At 47.8% G+C, this 17,125-nt stretch overlaps 1 protein-coding gene across 1 annotated transcript in view; it reads right to left on the bottom strand.

Moving 5' to 3' along the window:
* MYL3 (myosin light chain 3) overlaps nt 1-17,125 on the bottom strand; it is a 44,632-nt gene that overhangs the window by 2,186 nt on the left and 25,321 nt on the right. Inside the window, exons 3-6 of the mRNA XM_039525166.1 lie at nt 11,520-11,669; nt 8,483-8,656; nt 2,520-2,597; nt 2,121-2,156 (exon numbers count right to left, since the gene is read on the bottom strand). Coding sequence (XP_039381100.1) covers nt 2,128-2,156; nt 2,520-2,597; nt 8,483-8,656; nt 11,520-11,669 — 431 coding nt within the window. The 3' untranslated portion in view covers nt 2,121-2,127. The remainder of the gene's footprint in view (nt 1-2,120; nt 2,157-2,519; nt 2,598-8,482; nt 8,657-11,519; nt 11,670-17,125) is intronic.

The raw sequence follows: 17,125 nt of genomic DNA, 5'->3' as shown, positions 1-17,125 counted from the left end.
CAGTGTCAGATCTCACAAGCTAAGCAAAGCTGGGCCTAGTCAGTGCATGGGTAGAAAAATAAACCAAAGCTGAAGAGAAAGGAACTGGTCCAAATGAAGCCAATCTCTTTCCTGGCCTATCAGATCCTTTGCGAAACAAATGGGGTGGTTGGTTCTTAGGTCAAACTTTTCCCAGGGGCTGTCAAGATATAAATACGGGGATAAGACACGCAGAAATGTTTTCCAGGAAGGGATAAGAAAACCATGGGTAGTAAATACTGGAAATGAAGTTCAGCCAGTTTGGAACGGCGAGACTTGGGTTTGAGGTACTTAAGCTCTATTGTGGTTTGGAGAACGCATTGCTGAACGGGAGGCCAAAGGTACTGCCTGGAACAACCGAGGGCTTCATCTGGAAAACTGGGCGAGCTGCCCATAAAGATGGAGAATGAGTGTTGTGTGTGGCCAGTAATAGAGAATCTGGATTTAGAACCATAAGCTTGAGTTACTTCTTTCTATTTAGACAACCATTTTCGTTTACCCGTGACTTCCTCCCAAATCAGTTTCTTCTCGTTTTCCCTACAGGGAAAGACTATGACAGCAAAGCAGGGGTGAAAGTAAAATTGAGCTTTCACTGGTATGGGCCAGCTCTGACCCCCACCCACCCGACCCACCCCAGAAAAGGGGCGGGGCCTCGGGCAGAAGGGGTGGAGCTGGGGTCAGCATCCACCAGCCAGCCCATCTGTGCTGCCTGGTCCACACTGACCGGGACTTCAGCAGCGATTTAAAGGGCCCGGGGCTCCGGCTGCCGCTGCTGCTACTGCAGGGTCCTTTGCCAGGGCAGAGCTTTAACGTCGCTACCCCTTTTTATGCCCCTCATCACTGCCTCTTTTGTGCCCCCCCTTTGGCAGCCCTGCTGGTAGGGACCCAGCAGGGCTGCCCATGGGAGATGCCAAAGGGGCAGTGATGTTAAAGTGCTGCCATGGCAGCGTTTTAAAGTCAGCGGTACGGGCCGGTACTGGTGGCTACTTTTTCCCAGCACGCCGTACCGGCCCTTACCGGCTTACTTTCACCCCTGCAGCAAAGCCTTTAAATTACACAGCTATATTTTCAAAAGTGATGAGTGATTTTTAGGGTCTTCAGTTTTCAGGCGTCCAGCTTGGGACAACTCTAAGGGGCCTGATTTTCAGAAAGTGCTGAGCGCCCATCTTCTGAAAGTGAGGCCCTTTTAGGGTATCTTACATTGGACTACCAAAAATGTAAGCACCCTAAATCACTAGAGTTTTCAGAAGGTAGGTCACAGGTTCATTGCACTTTAGATCCAGTGTGGTGTGGAAAATTACGCGTAACTCCCTTGAACGGAAGTTCTCGTCCGAGTTCCTCCTACAGCCCACTGAAAATGTTCATCCCTTGTGACTGATCATTTGCATTTCACACAATGATGGGTTTTCCAAGCCCAACTCAGAGACATAGATTGATTCCATGGTTCCCGCATCCACCCTTCACCCTCTTCTCAAAGGCCTATATTATGGCAGCTAGCAAGAGATAAGCCAAAAGTAAGGGCGAGTTTCATTTTACTCTCCCCAAAATTGGTGGGGTGGGTGATCAGGCAATAGGTTCTGAATTGGGCCTCTTGTTATCAGGGTAATGGGGATACATTATTTCCAGCCTCTTGTGCAATGAACTATTGATTTAAGAGCTGAAAATCTAGCCCTGAAAGATTTTGTCTCTGAAATGCCCTCACACCCAAAAGTGCTGTTTTCCAGAACAGAGATGGAAGAGCAAATTGGAAATATAACCCTGGACAAAACTGAAATGAAAACATAGCTTCAGATTTCATAATGACCATTCACAAGGGTATTTGCCTTGTGGTCTCCTGAAAATGATCGGAAGGGGATAAATATCCCCAGTATATAACCTGAACTGTAGATACCAACTCACAGTGGAGGGCTAGCTGCTCAGGCAATTCTCCTCAGCATCCAGGGCATCTTAGACTGTGGCTTTGGAAACAAGGTCTTTGGAGAAAAAGGCTGAGTTCCAGCTACATGTGACCCCACACCCCCCAGATGAGGAGGAGGCTGAAAAGCCAACAGGGAAAACTGAAAACATGATGGGATTGAGGGATGAAGAAGGAAGAGGCTCACCGAGTGTTCAGTTGGTCATGATGTGCTTCACAAAAGCTGGAATGAATAGAAAGAGATCGTTTAGCATCTATTTCCTTCACTTCAGGAGCATTCTGCATCTGTTCAGCACTGTTGTTATTTAATTCCACTCCTTTCTCATCGTTTTGCATAATGAATGCAATTTAGCTTTGTAAATAAGCCCCCAGGTGCCATGGTGACAAGTACTCTACAGATCCTTAAAATAATATCTACAGTATGTTCTAATGGTCTCTCTAGCCCATATCTGAGTGGCACCCAAACTTTGGGGAAGGTCAGATCCAAATCATAGCTTTGCGGTTGAGGCCCATCGTTGAGCCAAACTTTCGCAGGCTTATTGACACTAAGTCTTGTGAGATGAATCCAACCCTAACCACCTCATACCTTCATAGTTGATACAACCATTGGCATCTTCCTGGCCAGCCATTAGCTTATCGACCTCCTCTTCACTCAACCTCTCACCTGGATAGAAAAAAAAACAAATTCCTGCTCAGTGTTTAGGAGTGTTGGTCCTGCTTTGAGCGTTGGACTAGATACCTCCTGAGGTCTCTTCCAGCCCTAATATTCTATGATTCCATGATTTTATGTGTCCGAACCATCGCTTGGGTTGGGTAGTGGTCACCATCCAAAAACTGCCTACACAATAACAGCACCTTCTTACTCATCTTAGCGGCTATCTGTCTGTTTGTCTTCAAGTCATAGCTGCTGACTTGGTGTGGAGAAATCAAACTTTTCAATTCTCCCATACAGGTGTGGGAGAGAATCAGATTTTGTGCTACCTCGCATACCTTCTTCATTTCACACTGAAGATCGAAGTAGCAAAAAGAACTCAGATGAAATAAGGTGTTGTTAATGTGTGTTTTTAATACTTAAGAAGTGCTCAGGTGCTATGGTGATGGATGCCACATAAGAAAAGAGAGAGAGAGAGAGAGAGAGATCCCAATGTTGAGTGTTAAAAATCCACTTTAGGGCTTGCAAATGGAGGAAATTTGATTTAAAAGCCAGTGACTCTGAACAAATGTGGAAATCCTCACCATATCATTTTCACATTATCACTTTTCTAAGTATAAATATACTTTAGGGGCAAAATCTTAAAGTCCTGAGGTCCAGATTTTTAGATGTGTTTAGGCACCTCACTTCCACTGAAATTAATGAAATCAATTAAAATCAATGGGATTTTGGCATCAATGGGACCTTTTCCCTCAGTTATCACTCAAGGAAATCTCATGGTAATGTCACTTCAGTTTAGCTTTGAGTTTTAGATCCAGAAGGGATCCAAGATGTAACCCAGGACCTCTGGTCTTTCAGGGTCTGCTCCAACTCCCACTGAAATCAGTGGCATGACACATATTGATTGAAATGGTGCTCTTGGGAGCAAAGCATGGAGCCATCTGGAGTGTTAACAGAGACTAATTTATAGAAATAATGTATTTTAGATAGCACTAACTATGATTATGATTTACAATGTTGCCAACTCTGGCAATTTAATTGTGAGTATAGTTTTCTTAAAGCCCCAACTCCGGGAGTCCTGTGATTAAGTGAGAATCTCAGCTCTCGTTTTTTTTCTAAAAAAGTGAGTTTCTAGTTGTAGAGAAAACCCTAAGACCATGACCCAGGTTAACCTAATTGCTCTGAGACCAGAAGACAAATAAAAAGAACTTAGTTTATTTTTTAAAAACTCTCATGTTTTTAAACTGATCTCATGATTTTTGAATACTTCAGGTTAGCAACACTGTGATTAATATTTTTATGGTAGTGCCTAGGGATTGCTTAAGAATGTGGCCGCATTGTGTGAGGTGTTGTACAAAGAGTAAAAGACAGTCCTGGCCCCAATAGTCTAAATAGGCAAGACAGATTCAGGATAGGGGACAAGGAGCATAACACACAAGCAAGGGTGATCATTTGTGATGGTTGGCAAATGTCATTTGAGTTCTGCTCTGTTAGGAGGGGATCAGAGAATGGAAAGGCAAGGGGAGGGAGAAGACTTAAAGAAGGAGGGCCGGCAAGGCAGAAGAGGGAGGAGAGAGAGAGGAGGGGAGAATGGGGGGCAGTTAGAGTGAGGCTGAAGTGAAGATATTGTGGGAGAAGGGTTGGGGAGAACAGTCAGTCAGCACAGGGCAGAGTCTGTCCAGAGTCCAACCTGTAGGAAGCATCCAGATGACATCATCAGTGCCTGGCCAATCCTTGCTACAGTTTCTGCATGGGCTGCGACGCTGCCTGGCCCTGTCCACAGAGCGGGAGGCCAGAGCATGGGTCCTATTGCCTCCATCAGTGGCTGGGAGTTCTCCCCTGCACTGTGCTGGTTCTGTGGGTGGGCCCCGCTGGGCCCCATCTCCCCTCACCTTCCCCCAGTGCTGCAGAGCCTGCACAATCTCTCCTGCCCCTTGGTTTGGATTGAACTTTCCTGCCCAAGTGACCACAACATGAGCTGAGCATTTAGCCCGTTCCCCACCTCCCTGCCCCCAGCCTGCCATGGTCTCTGCCCCTGAGCCCACTCCTGGCTTGTCTGCTCGTCTCCCCCTTGGCTTCCCTGCACCTTAGCACTTCCCATTTGAAACTGAAGACTGGCGCGGTGTCTGCTTTAAAATCAGAATTCTTCATGACGGCCCCATCACGACTGCACTGGACCAATCTGGATTTCAACGCTGGTGTAAACGAGAGCAGAGTCAGGCCCAAGGACTAGTCACACGAAGAAGGGAGTTTCTGCCTCTCTCTGGGCCCCTGTTTCTTCTCCCAGCCTGTGTCTGTCTAGTCTCTTTAGAGTGTAAGCTCTTTGGGGGCAGGGACTGTCTCTTTTTATGTGAATGGGGCCTCGGTCTTTACTGGTACCTTTAAAGCAACCCCATAGTAGCAGTATATAATAATCGCCTGGCACAGGCCCACAATGAGCTAACAATTTTACCCTGCTTCGCATGCCTGTTGCAATGAAACTTCAAAGTCGGATGCTGACAGAGCAGCTACATGTCTGCCTACTGGTGTGCAGAACGGGCCAAATTTTCAGCTGGTATAAACTGCTGGAGCTCCATTGAAGCCAAGGAAGCGACACCAGTTTTCACCGGCTGAAGATTTGGCCTTGCTCAAAAGTCCTTTGAAGTCAATGCAAATCTTTCCAGTGACTTTCGTGGGGTTTGTTTAAGGGTCTTATTCAGCACCGTATGTGACTGCCAGGAAAGTATGTTGCAATTTAAGTGTCCATGGATGTGAAGTCATACTCAACAGGTTTTCTATTAACTGCTTAATGGCAAATTAAAAAGCTTTCCCCCCGACATATAGAGCCAAATACATGCAAAAAGCCACTTCAGATCTGCTAATCAGTAACAAGATACGTGTGCAGATTTTAAAATGCCGGTGTCAACCTATTTTTCAGCTGGAAAGTGAAATTGGCAGGTAGTTTAGCCAAAAATATAGATGGCATTTAAAATAAAATATACTGGGCTGACTTCACCGCTGTGTTAATCCAATTTTACACCATTGATTTTGAGTGCATTGGGCCAGCTGGTGGAAATCTATGTCATTCCACTGAACCCAGATTTACACCAGTTGGGGCGCTTAGAAGTCTTAATCTGAATTAAAATGTACTGACTTTTTTGCTAACTCAATGATTTTCCTTTGGATTGAAATATTCCCCACTGGGGCTTGAAAGCCAGGCATGACAGTGTTGTGCTGGGGCAGGAGAACCAGAAAGGGGAAATGTCTAGCTAAATTGACAAAACTGAGCAAACTAGTTTCTTTGTCCAAGATGCTTTGAATGGACGCAGCTCCCCTGACCTCACTGGCATTGGGACCACTTGCCTCGGCACTGAATTTGGTCTAGGGTGACCAGATATCAAGTGTGAAAAATCAGGACGGTGTGTGTGGAGGGGGTGGTAATAGGCGCCTATATAAGACAAAGCCCTGAATATTGGGACTGTCCCTATAAAATCGGGACTCTGGTCACCCTAATTTGGACCCCAAAGTAAACAAACAGCATCAATGGTGAAAAGGGAACTTGCCATTTAAAATTGTGTTTTAATCTTGTCAAGTGTCATTAGCAGAGATAGACCTAAAATGGAATGCCTTCATCATAAGTCTATGCAACTAAAGAAAACCAGCAAAGACACAGATGAGTTTTTCACAGTTTACAAAGAAAGTGTCTGCCAGAGCTGGGCAATTCTTTGGCCATATAAATGAACAGTTATCAGGGCGAATAGGATGATAGAACTAGAAAGAGAGAACTCAGAACTCGGAGAGAGAGAAAACCTGTGAACATTTGAGCTGAAAGACAATGATCCTGAGCTGGAATCATTTTAGGACTTCTTATAACCCCTGACACTAGACCAGGCCTGCACAACTCGTAAAGCGGCGAGGGCCACATTACTCCAAAGAAAACAGCTGAGGGCTGAAACCTCCCGGCCCTGCAGAAACACCCCGCCCCAGGGCCGCCCAGCCCTGCGGAAACCAACCCTCCTTCCCCAGCGCCGCCCCACCAAAACAGCTGTGGGCCAAAAAGGAAGGTTAGGGTGGGGAGATGATACTTGATTTTAAATCAACCAGGGGCTCCCAGCTGAAGAGGTGGCTGGGAGCCCTCAGGGGCAAATTAAAGGGCTCGGGGCTCCGGCGGCTGGGGGAACCCGGCAGGGCCGGCTCTAGGTTTTTTGCTGCCCCAAGCAAAAAAAAAAATTGGCTGCCCCCCGTCCCAGCCCTGGGCTCCCCCCTGTACCCTCCTGCTGCCCCAGTCCTGGGCACCCCCCCACCCACACCCCCTGCCGCCCCAGTGCTGGGCTTCCCCCTTTCCTCCCCACCAGTGCTCTCCCCCCACCCGCAGCTGCCCCAGCCCTGGGTCACTGGTAACTCGCTCCCAGGGTGGGTCATTCAGCAGGAATTTTGGATGTGCACAAAACACGGACAGGATTGGTTCCCATATGGTTACAGAGCTGCAGTAAAGTAGAACAATTTTCAGCTTGTGTGATTGGAGGATATCTGGATGCATATTATAAGACTGTCCTCCATAAATGAGGAAAAGTTGAGGTGCCTTTATTATTCTTTTGTTCCACTCTTTCTTTCTATGGGGAATTTGCCAATGCAATATCACTGTCTTCCTTTTAAACAAACAAAAAGGCAATGGCTGTTGAAAATAGCAATTCCAGTGCTAATAAGCATTTCTTGCTCAATTTTATCTACTTTTTCTACAGCAAGTTACAGTGGATCAGTATATTTGATTTGGGAGAAATGAAGTAACAGCTGCCCAAACTGAGCTTGAGCAATCCTGAGGTGTTCAAATCGGGAAGGCAGGTGTGGGGGGGGGGGCGGTGGGGTCCGTGGGGGAGCATGGCAGCAATGTGTCTGGAGCTGCACGGAGCCAGACACGCTGGTCTGAGTGGCACGGTACGGGGGCTGGGGTTGGAGAAGGGGTAGGGAGTTCCAGGGGCAGTCAGGGGACTGGGTGCGGGGGGGGCGGGATGGGGCAGAGGTCCAGGGGGCCAGTCAGGGGACAGGCAGCAGTTGGATAGGCATGGGAGTCCCAGGGGTTTATCAGGGGACAGGTAGGGGGTGGGGCCCTGGGGAAAGTTGGGGGTCTCAGGAGGGCAGTTGGGGACAAGGAGAAGGGCGGCTTAGATAGGGGCTGGGGTCCCAAGGGGCAGTTGGGGCAGGGGTCTTGGGAGGGGGCAATCGGGGGACAAGGAGCAGCGGCATTTAGATAGGGGCAGGGGTCCCGGGAGAGCGGTATCAGGGGACAAGGACCAGTAGTGCTTAGATGGGGGTGGGGATGCTGGGGGGAAGTTGGGGCAGTGGTCCGGGGAGGGGGCAATCAGTGGCTGCGGGCCGGGATTCAAAGTGCTCTGGGCTGCCCGCAGCCGCAGGAACCCCTGAGCCCTTTAAATCCCAGCCAGCCCTGCCGCCGGAGCCGCAGCCGGGATTCAAAGGGCTCTGGGCTGCCGGTTGCTGCGGGGAGCCCTGAGCCCTTTAAATCCCAGCCGCGGCTGGGAATCTCTGCGGGCAGCCCAGAGCCCTCTGACTCCCAGCCGCGGCTGGGATTTAAAGGGCTCAGGGCTCCCTGCGGCTGCCGGCAGCCCAGAGCCCTTTGATTCCCTGCCACGGCCGGGATTCAAAGGGCTCTGGACTGTCCGCAGAGCGCCGTGTGCGGGGGATTTAGAATCCCCCTGCGGGCCGCACAGTGAGGCTCGGCCCACGGGCCTTATGTTGTGCAGGCCTGCACTAGACGGAGACATAATCATCCCAGATGCTTAAGTGCACCTGCCTTTCTGTCCAGCAGAGAGCAGTGATGCACATTCACAGCAGTCAGTATGTTACCAGCTGGGTTGAAAAGACCTCAAAGTTGAAATTATATGAAGAAAGTTTCTTCTTACCCAGAGTAGCCAAAACATGGCGGAGCTCAGCACCCATGACTGTTCCATTCCCCTCCTTGTCGAACACCCGCAGGCCTTCCACAAAGTCCTCATAGGTGCCAGTGTCTTTGGTCTTGGTGATGTGCTGGAGCATGGGCAGGAAGGTCTCGAAGTCAATCATTTTGCTGTTCATTTCTGTAAGAGCACAGGTTCAAAAGAAAGATGCAAGGGAATCTGTGGAGACGGTGGGGCTCAGGGACATTCAGAAGGTGAACAACACCTTGCAGGATGTGTGTGCCAGGGAGCTTGGCAAACTGTCAGCTAAACGGAAGGGCAGGAACATGGGACCACGATAATAACAGAGAGAGAGAGCGAGGGAGAGAGAGAGAGAGAGATGTATGGAGAATGCTAGGTAGATGGATATTTGCAGTGATGTTGTAGCCATATTGGTCCCGCGATATTAGAGAGACAAGATGGGTGAGGTAATGTCTTTTTACCTCAACAGAAGTTGGTCCAATAAAAGATATTAGCTCACCCAGCTTGTCTCTCAGATAGATAGATAGATAGATGTTTGAGTGTGGATGGATGGATGAAAGGGTATGAATGAGTATAGATGGTCAGATGGGCATGAATGAGGATGGATGGATGGATGGATGGATAGAAGGGTATGAATGAGTATAGATGGACAGATGAGTATGAATGGGGATAGATGGATGGAAAGGTATGAATTAGACTAGATAGATAGATAGGTATGAATGGGGATGGATGGATAGATGGATGGGTGCATAGATGAATATGTATGGGGATGGATGGATACATGAGCATGGTTGGGGATGGATACATGGGTATGTATGGGGATGGACAGACAGCATCTGCAAGTATTTGAAAATATGTAAATGTCAAGGAGTGGGAAACAATTGTTTAGGGTTAATCAATGCTTATTAATTAAGACTAAGTAGATGAAACTGAGCAAATGAAAATGAATATCTGGAAAACAGCCCTGGCAGTGGAATCAGTTTTGCTGTGCGGTTGTCTCCCAAGGGCATCAGGGTAGTGGTGGCAGCCCTGTAGCATAGACATGTTTAAAACTGCAGAGCAGGCAGGAGAGGGGCTGGTTATCAAATGGGCCTTTTCCATCTCTAATTTCTATGATCCTGTGCCCCCCCTACTGAGCTAAGGAACGAGGTCCTCGTAAGGTACAGTTCATTCTTGGATAGCCCTGAAGTCCACCCTTGTGTCATCCGCCAAACTTGCTGTGTCTTGATTTATCACAATTATTCAACAAGAGCCTGATTCTCCAAGGTGCTGAGAGGCCTCCATTCCAATTCGCTTAAATGGAGGTGGCAGACAGTGTGGGCAGGACGCCAGGGCTAGATTATAGTTGTGGGTCTGGGAGTCTCAGCCCTGCATTCCTATGAGCAGATATATTGTGTATGGGGAGCTTTCAGAGGAGACCTGAAAACCCAACACTAAAGTTCACTTGACACTTTTTTTTAAAGAGCAGGGAATGCCCTACAATCCAGTCTACCTATCTGCTCATTTTACCCTCAGAATATCTGAGCACCTGCTAAATATAAATGAATTTTATCCTCAAGGCAATCCTGTGAGGCAGGAAAGTATCATTATCCCCATTACAGAGATGGGGAATCGAGGCAGAGAGAGATTAAGCACTGAGGGCTGAATGCACAAAAGAAGATAGGTGCCCATGTCCCTGTTTTAGGTTCCTCAGTCCCCGTTTTGGGACCACTCAATGCTGAACCCTGTAGGCACCTAAACACGCTTGGCGCCTATGTTTCTGCAGCGTGAGTTCCCTTGTCACCTATGTTTCTGCCTTTGGACATGCACACGGCTGCCTTCTTGTGGGTGCCCACGGGCCTGAGCCCCAGAGCCATCCACAAACTGGTGGAAGATGGGCACGCTGATGCCTCGCTCACCAGAGAGGCCTGATCCAGCAGGAGTGCCCAGAGGCTGCCTGCGAGTCCTAAGAGGGGAGCTTACCCAAAACAGATGGGGGCGAGGAAGAGGAGAAGATGTGGACTAGGCTTTCCCTCATAACTTACAGCCCAATGGTTAGGGTACGCATCTGGGAGAAGGGATCTGAACAGGGATCTTCCACCTCTCAGGTGAGTGCTCTAACCTTTGGGCAATGGGCTTTTCTCATGTGGGGCTCCCTCAGTCTCTCCTGCTGCAGAGTCTTTAAGACACACGGAGAGAGGGAGAGCACACTCATATGAGCATGACCCCATAACCTGCTGGTTAGAGCACACCCAGGATGGGGGAGACCCAGGATCCAGATTTCCTGCTCCAATGAGTCCTTAATTATATATCTGCAGTGCAACAGCTTCTCTACTTCAGGCAGAAGGAGACATGAACCCGGGATCTCCCACATCCCAGGTGAGCACCCTCACCACCGGGCGAAAAATTATGAGGAAAGGCCTCTTCTTCACCTGGCTTCTTGCTCAAATGGCATAAGGCGCCTAATTCCAAGGAGGGTTCTCAGCTTCAGAATCACAAGCAGAGTTAGGTGCCTCCCTGCAGCCAGAACTTAAGTGCCTATCTCTGTGAGAGGGGACACACCCCTCTGGCCAGCATCTCCCAATGGCTAGCTTAGGCAGCTGCCCGCCTAGCATGGTGGCTTTGGTGAATGACAGTGCAAGGTGCCTATGTCTCCCCATTCATTGTGTAGGAGCTTAGGTGCCTAACTCAGGCTTTGAGAATCGCCATGATTTTTCCAGGTACCTAGAAGTTAGTAGTTGTGACACTCAGCATCACGCCTAATTCCTTTTGCGCATTCAGCCCTAAGTGACTTGCCCAGGAAGTGCATGGTCGAGGTAGGAATTGAGATCAGAGACCCCAGATTCCGCTCAAGGGCCTTGACCACATGACCATCACTTCTCATTGCCCCTGATTGACTTGGAGCCACGGAGGAGGCTGTTCTAGGTTTTTATGTTAATTTCAATCAATCTTGCCACCAAAGGAGAGAGACACGATCCGATTGGCCTGACAATTTAGTCCTGGAGATCTCTCACTGAAAACAAACAGAAAGAGGGTCACTGACCTTCTGGTTTGGGTCTGCCAAGGACTTTGAGGACCTCAGCTTGGGTTGGATTCTGCCCCAAAGCCCTCAGAACATCTCCACACTGTGCATATGTGATCTTCATCTCAGATTTAGGAGTTCTGTCAAAGAGCGAGAAGGCTTCCTTAAATTCTGGGAGACACAAAGAGAAAAACACAGAGAGAGAGAGAGAGAGAGATAAAGTAATAGCCAACCCGAGCCTTCCCGCCAAACTCTTACTCAACCTGACCCTGAACCTGTTGTTTTGCAATTTGGAAGAGTTGATTAGCATTGTTGTTGTCTGATATGTTTGCATTCCTCCTTCACCACACTTCCTGCTTCCAAACGGGAATGGAATTAAACAGGTCAAACAGTTCTTCTTGTGGTATTTCCAACTCAGGGGAAATACAGGAAAGCTCATGGGAAAGTTAGACCTTGAGAGCTATGCAGACCAATGAGAATGCTCTCCATGGCCCAGACCTCTCATTGACTTCAATAGCAGCTCTACATGTTAGTTGCTTGGGTAACAATCCTCTACGTGAGTCATCAGTAGGGTTTTACAATACAGGAGCTTTCTATTCCTTCTGAGTTAAGGAGCATCTCTACTAGCTGGTAGCATTTGTAGGCTGTTATCTTGTAGTGGATGCTCACTTGACACATACTGCCAGTGTGGGGATCAACCCCCAAGACTTTGGGGTGCTTATCCAGGGTGAGCCCTACCTCTGACACTTGAGGTGACTAATGATAATACTTCCCCTTCAAGAGGTATTGTCAGTAAAGACAGGCTAATGTAATGGCCTCACTTACAGTCCCTGCTCAGATAAAAGCCCATTGACCATAATGACTGAACGATGATTGAAAGAATTCAACCTAAGGGAACTATATAGTGAGAATTGACTGCTAAAGATGACCAATGTAATAGTAGTTAGCAACCGACTAGGAAGCTTCCCTCTTGGCAATCTGATGAAGCAACGGTACAACGGGGAGCATCGGTGTTGCTATTTGAAAGCTCTGGGAATCAGAAAGTCGTGTAGGCCTTAAAAGTTAAGGACTAGATTCTGAGCAGCACAAAGGAGTAGCCGAGTAGCACAATGGAGCCAGAGTTTGGCTGTAGTTGGAAGGGAATTCTCATCTAGCGTAAAGCTGGTAGGAATCGGTTCCTGTACCAACAGGTCACCTTTACAGCATAGGGTGTGTGTCAGGGACAGGCATAGACAGGCAGTGGGCATGCAGGACATAGCAGGACAGAGCTCCCCTCTCCGCTACTTCAATTCACAGTTGGCATATGGTCTCTTAGGGATCGTAAGCCATTGTCATAATCAAAAGCAGCCCCTAGGCTACTCTAGCTGCTGTTGGGACAGCTTGAAAATCAGCAAATAACTTAATGGGTGAAAACATCTGTTCAATTAACCTCCACAAAATGTTTTCAAGAGTGATAGCTGTTACTGGCTGGTGGATTTGAAATGTTCTGCTCTGTGATGGGGAAACAACTTTGCAACACTAGAACTGTCAAACTTCCTGTTTCGCTGTTCCTGCGTGAACCTTGCTTCGCTGTTAATGTGAAGACCTTGTAGTGCAGCGATAAATACATAACCTCATGATCAGTGCTATGTTACCATCCAGATCTGTTATTTCAAATTGGAAAGAAAAGCCCAGGCAGTCAGTGATGTGTAATACACCCATTGTCACAAGTTCTCCTGGTTGGACTGGGAATGGATTGAACTGGCATTGGCAATGGGTATGTATTGGATGATATATTTCTGGCCCTTTTTAGCACCTGATTCTTTAATGGTTGGAAGGGGGAGAAGAATACAGGCTATTCAAGCTGAGAATGTAGGTAGCAATTAGCCATAATAATATATCCACTGAGTCTGCCAGTGGTTTAATGGCTAACTTAAATACAAAGGAGAGAAGAGCAGTCCCGGTTTCACTGCTTTGAGGGCAACTGGGTGCGCCATTGAGCTCAGAAAGAGGGATTCTTTCATATACGGACACAAGCGATCCCCCAAAGCCCTAGACCTTGTGCTCTGGTAAGAGTGCATTCTCATTAGGATAAAGAAACCACCTGAGCTGCAGGTGACTCTGGTGCATCATGTCCTATTACAAGATGTTGCAAGAGGCCCAGTTGCAAATCAATCAAGTTCAGGCCTGCCCTTAAGCTTCTCAGGGCTTCCACGGCACAGTGAGAGGTCCTGAATCCCAAGAGAACTGCTGGAAATGGACCAATCCTATTCAACTTATTCATAAATGATCTGGAGAAAGGGGGCAAACAGTGCGGTGGCAAAGTTTGCAGATGATCCTAAACTGCTCAAGATAATTAAGACCAAAGCAGATTGTGAAGAACTTCAAAAAGATCTCACAAAACTAAGTGATTGGGCAACAAAATGGCCAATGAAATTTAATGTGGATAAATGTAAAGTGACGCACATTGGAAAAAATAACCCCAACTATACATACAACATGATGGGGGCTAATTTAGCTACAACGAGTCAGGAAAAAGATCTTGGAGTCATCGTGGATGGTTTTCTGAAGACGTCCACGCAGTGTGCAGTGGCAGTCAAAAAAGCAAACAGGATGTTAGGAATCATTAAAAAGGAGATAGAGAATAAGATGGAGAATATCTTATTGTCCTTATATAAATCCATGGTATGCCCACATCTTGAATACTGCGTACAGGTGTGGTCTCCTCATCTCAAAAAAGATAGACTGGCATTAGAAAAGGTTCAGAGAAGGGCAACTAAAATGAGTAGAGGTTTGGAACGGGTCCCATATGAGGAGAGATTAAAGAGGCTCAGACTTTTCATCTTGGAAAAGAGGAGACTAAGGGGGGATATGATAGAGGTATATAAAATCATTAGTGATATGGAGAAAGTAGATAAGGAAAAGTTATTTACTTATTCTCATAATACAAGAACTAGGGGCCACCAAATGAAATTAATGGGCAGCAGGTTTAAAACAAATAAAAGGAAGTTCTTCTTCACACAGTGCACAGTCAACCTGTGGAACTGCTTGCCTGAGGAGGTTGTGGAGGCTAGGACTATAACAGGGTTTAAAAGAGAACTGGATAAATTCATGGAGGTTAAGTCTATTAATGGCTATTAGCCAGGATGGGTAAGGAATGGTGTCCCTAGCCTCTGTTTGTCACAGGGTGGTGATGGACGGCAGGAGACAGATCACTTGATGATTCCCTGTTCTGTTCATTCCCTCTGGGGCACCTGGCATTGACCACTGTCAGAAGACAGGATACTGGGCTGGATGGACCTTTGGTCTGACCCAGTGTGGCCATTCATATGTCCTTATGTTCATTTGAATACCACTCACTATGACATTCTCTGTCCAGCCATCAGCAAGGGTACCATGAGATGAGCCCCAAACTGTAGCAAATCATTCCCAGGGGATCTGCCCTATCAATGGGAACAATGCCCAGGAGAGGGAAAGAGAGAGAGAGAGAGCAAGAAGAAAAACAAAGAGAGACCCAGGGAGAGAAAGAGAGACTGTGCATATCTAGGAAGGGAGAGAGGGGATGCAGAAAGAAGCAGTGGAAGGAAAAAGCAGGGGGTAGAAACAAGCAGAGTGATGCAGGAGGAAAAAGGAGAGTGGAGGAGGAAGGGACTGAGAGGAAAAGAAAGAGAAAGCTGCCGGGAGATGCCAGTGGAAAGAATGAAAAAATGGAATTAAAGGAGAAAGGTGATAAAAAATGAGAGAAGAGAAGTGAGCAAAATTCCGAATGCAAAACTAATGAATAAGGGAATGAAACAGGATCCAGGGAGGGCTAAGGAAATCTCGTCTAGCCAGACTCCCAGGAGATGCAGACTTGGGGAGAGAAAGGCAGACAGGAGAGGAATAACAGCTCTACTAAGGGCCAGATTCAGAAATGTGTAGCTGTTAAGGCTAGAGTGACAACTGTGATCATCCAGCCTGGGGTCCTGCATCACACAGGCCAGAGAACCTCATTCTTGCATTGAGCCCCACCACCGGTGATGGAACTGGAGCCTAAAGGTTGGTGAGCATGGACGCCATGAGACCGCCCGTGTGAATAACTGCTCACCAGCACCAGGGGCTCATCCTCTGACCCGTAGCCCACAGAGCACTAGGAGGTGGAGGAGAGATGGAATTAGGAGCGGGCTGTGATGGGAAGTACCTGCTTGATCATGCACCCAAGCACAAGGGGTGCAAGGTGGGTGTAAAACCAATTCTTTGGCAACATTTACTTCTCCTGACATGAGACACATTTCTGGTGACTGTTTTTGTTGGCGTACAAAGGTGGAAAAGTCTCCACAAGCGATCAGAGCTGGAACCAGGGTCTGGGGCATGGATTGAAGGGTTAGAGGATCTTTCTCATAGACTTTACGGGCAGAATGGACCATCATGATTATCTAGTCTGATCTCCTGCACATTGCAGGCCGCAGAACCTCACCCACCCACTCCTGTAATTGACCCCTAACCTCTGGCTGAGTTACTGCAGTCCTCAAAGCATGGTTTAAAGACCTCAGGTTACAGATAATTCACCATTTACACTAGTTTAAACCTGCAAGTGACTCATGAGCCATGTGCAGATGAAGACAACCCCCCCACCCCCCGCTCCCTGCCAGGGTCTCAGCAAATTTGACATGGCGGGAAATTCCTTCCTGACCCCAAATATGGTGATCAGTTAGACCCTGAGCATGTGGGCAAGACCCACCAGCCAGATACTTGGGAAAGAATTCTCTGCAGTTACTCAGAGCCCTCCCTCTCTAGTGTCCCGTCTCCAGCAGTTGGGGATTTTCTAGATTTGCCTGTCCTTGTTATTAACTGACTGCTGGCTCATTGGGCCTGACTCACCCAAAGGCCCCTTTACATTCTTTGGCAGTGTAAAGGGACCTTGATGTGAATCTAAATGACCCTTTCCACAGGAGCCTTCGTGTAAATGAGAATCTGGCCCAATAACTTGGCACTAAACCAGTTTCCCAAGAAGCAGCCCTTTCACCAGAGAACCGTCCTTTCTTGGCCTCGCCTCTCCTTTACCATCCCAACCCGTGTGTGCTTGGCTTTCAAAACCATTTAGTTTGTGACCCTCCAGCGGCTCCTCTGTAGCAACCCAGGGTGACATATGCTGTCAGGGTGGATTGAACCTGGCACTTTCAGCACCCATCTCACAGGCTAACGATAAACTCCCTTAGGTGTAAGTAGCAGGCCACACACTAGAGGGCGTTATGATCCTGGGATATGCTTATAAAGTGTGGGTTCTGTCCCCCTCCAGTGGCTGCACCATGCTGAGGATAACAGCCTGCTACTGCTGCCAGCTAAAAGAGTTACTCCTTCAGTTCTCGTGGTGGCGGTCTGTGCTAAAGGCGCTAGATTCAAACCCTGCTGACTGCTGGAGGTTACAGTCTCTTCTCTTCACCCGCAGTGACACACCCAGACCACAGTCTGAGAATCACAGAACTAGATCAGGGACCGCTCAGGGCACTGAAGGCTGGTTGTCTAGAAACAAGAACCACAGTCTGCTCTTGGCTAAGCTCCTGCACTTGGATGGTTTGCCAGGGACAGAAAGAGGCTCTTTCTGTGCTCTGACCAATTAGACATCTCAGCCTCTTAACAATGCACAGCCTTTGAGACAGAAAGCAAAA

This window comes from Mauremys reevesii, linkage group 2, assembly GCF_016161935.1.
Source record: "Mauremys reevesii isolate NIE-2019 linkage group 2, ASM1616193v1, whole genome shotgun sequence".
Lineage (NCBI taxonomy): Eukaryota > Metazoa > Chordata > Testudines > Geoemydidae > Mauremys > Mauremys reevesii.
This window is presented reverse-complemented; position numbering and strand designations above follow the sequence as displayed.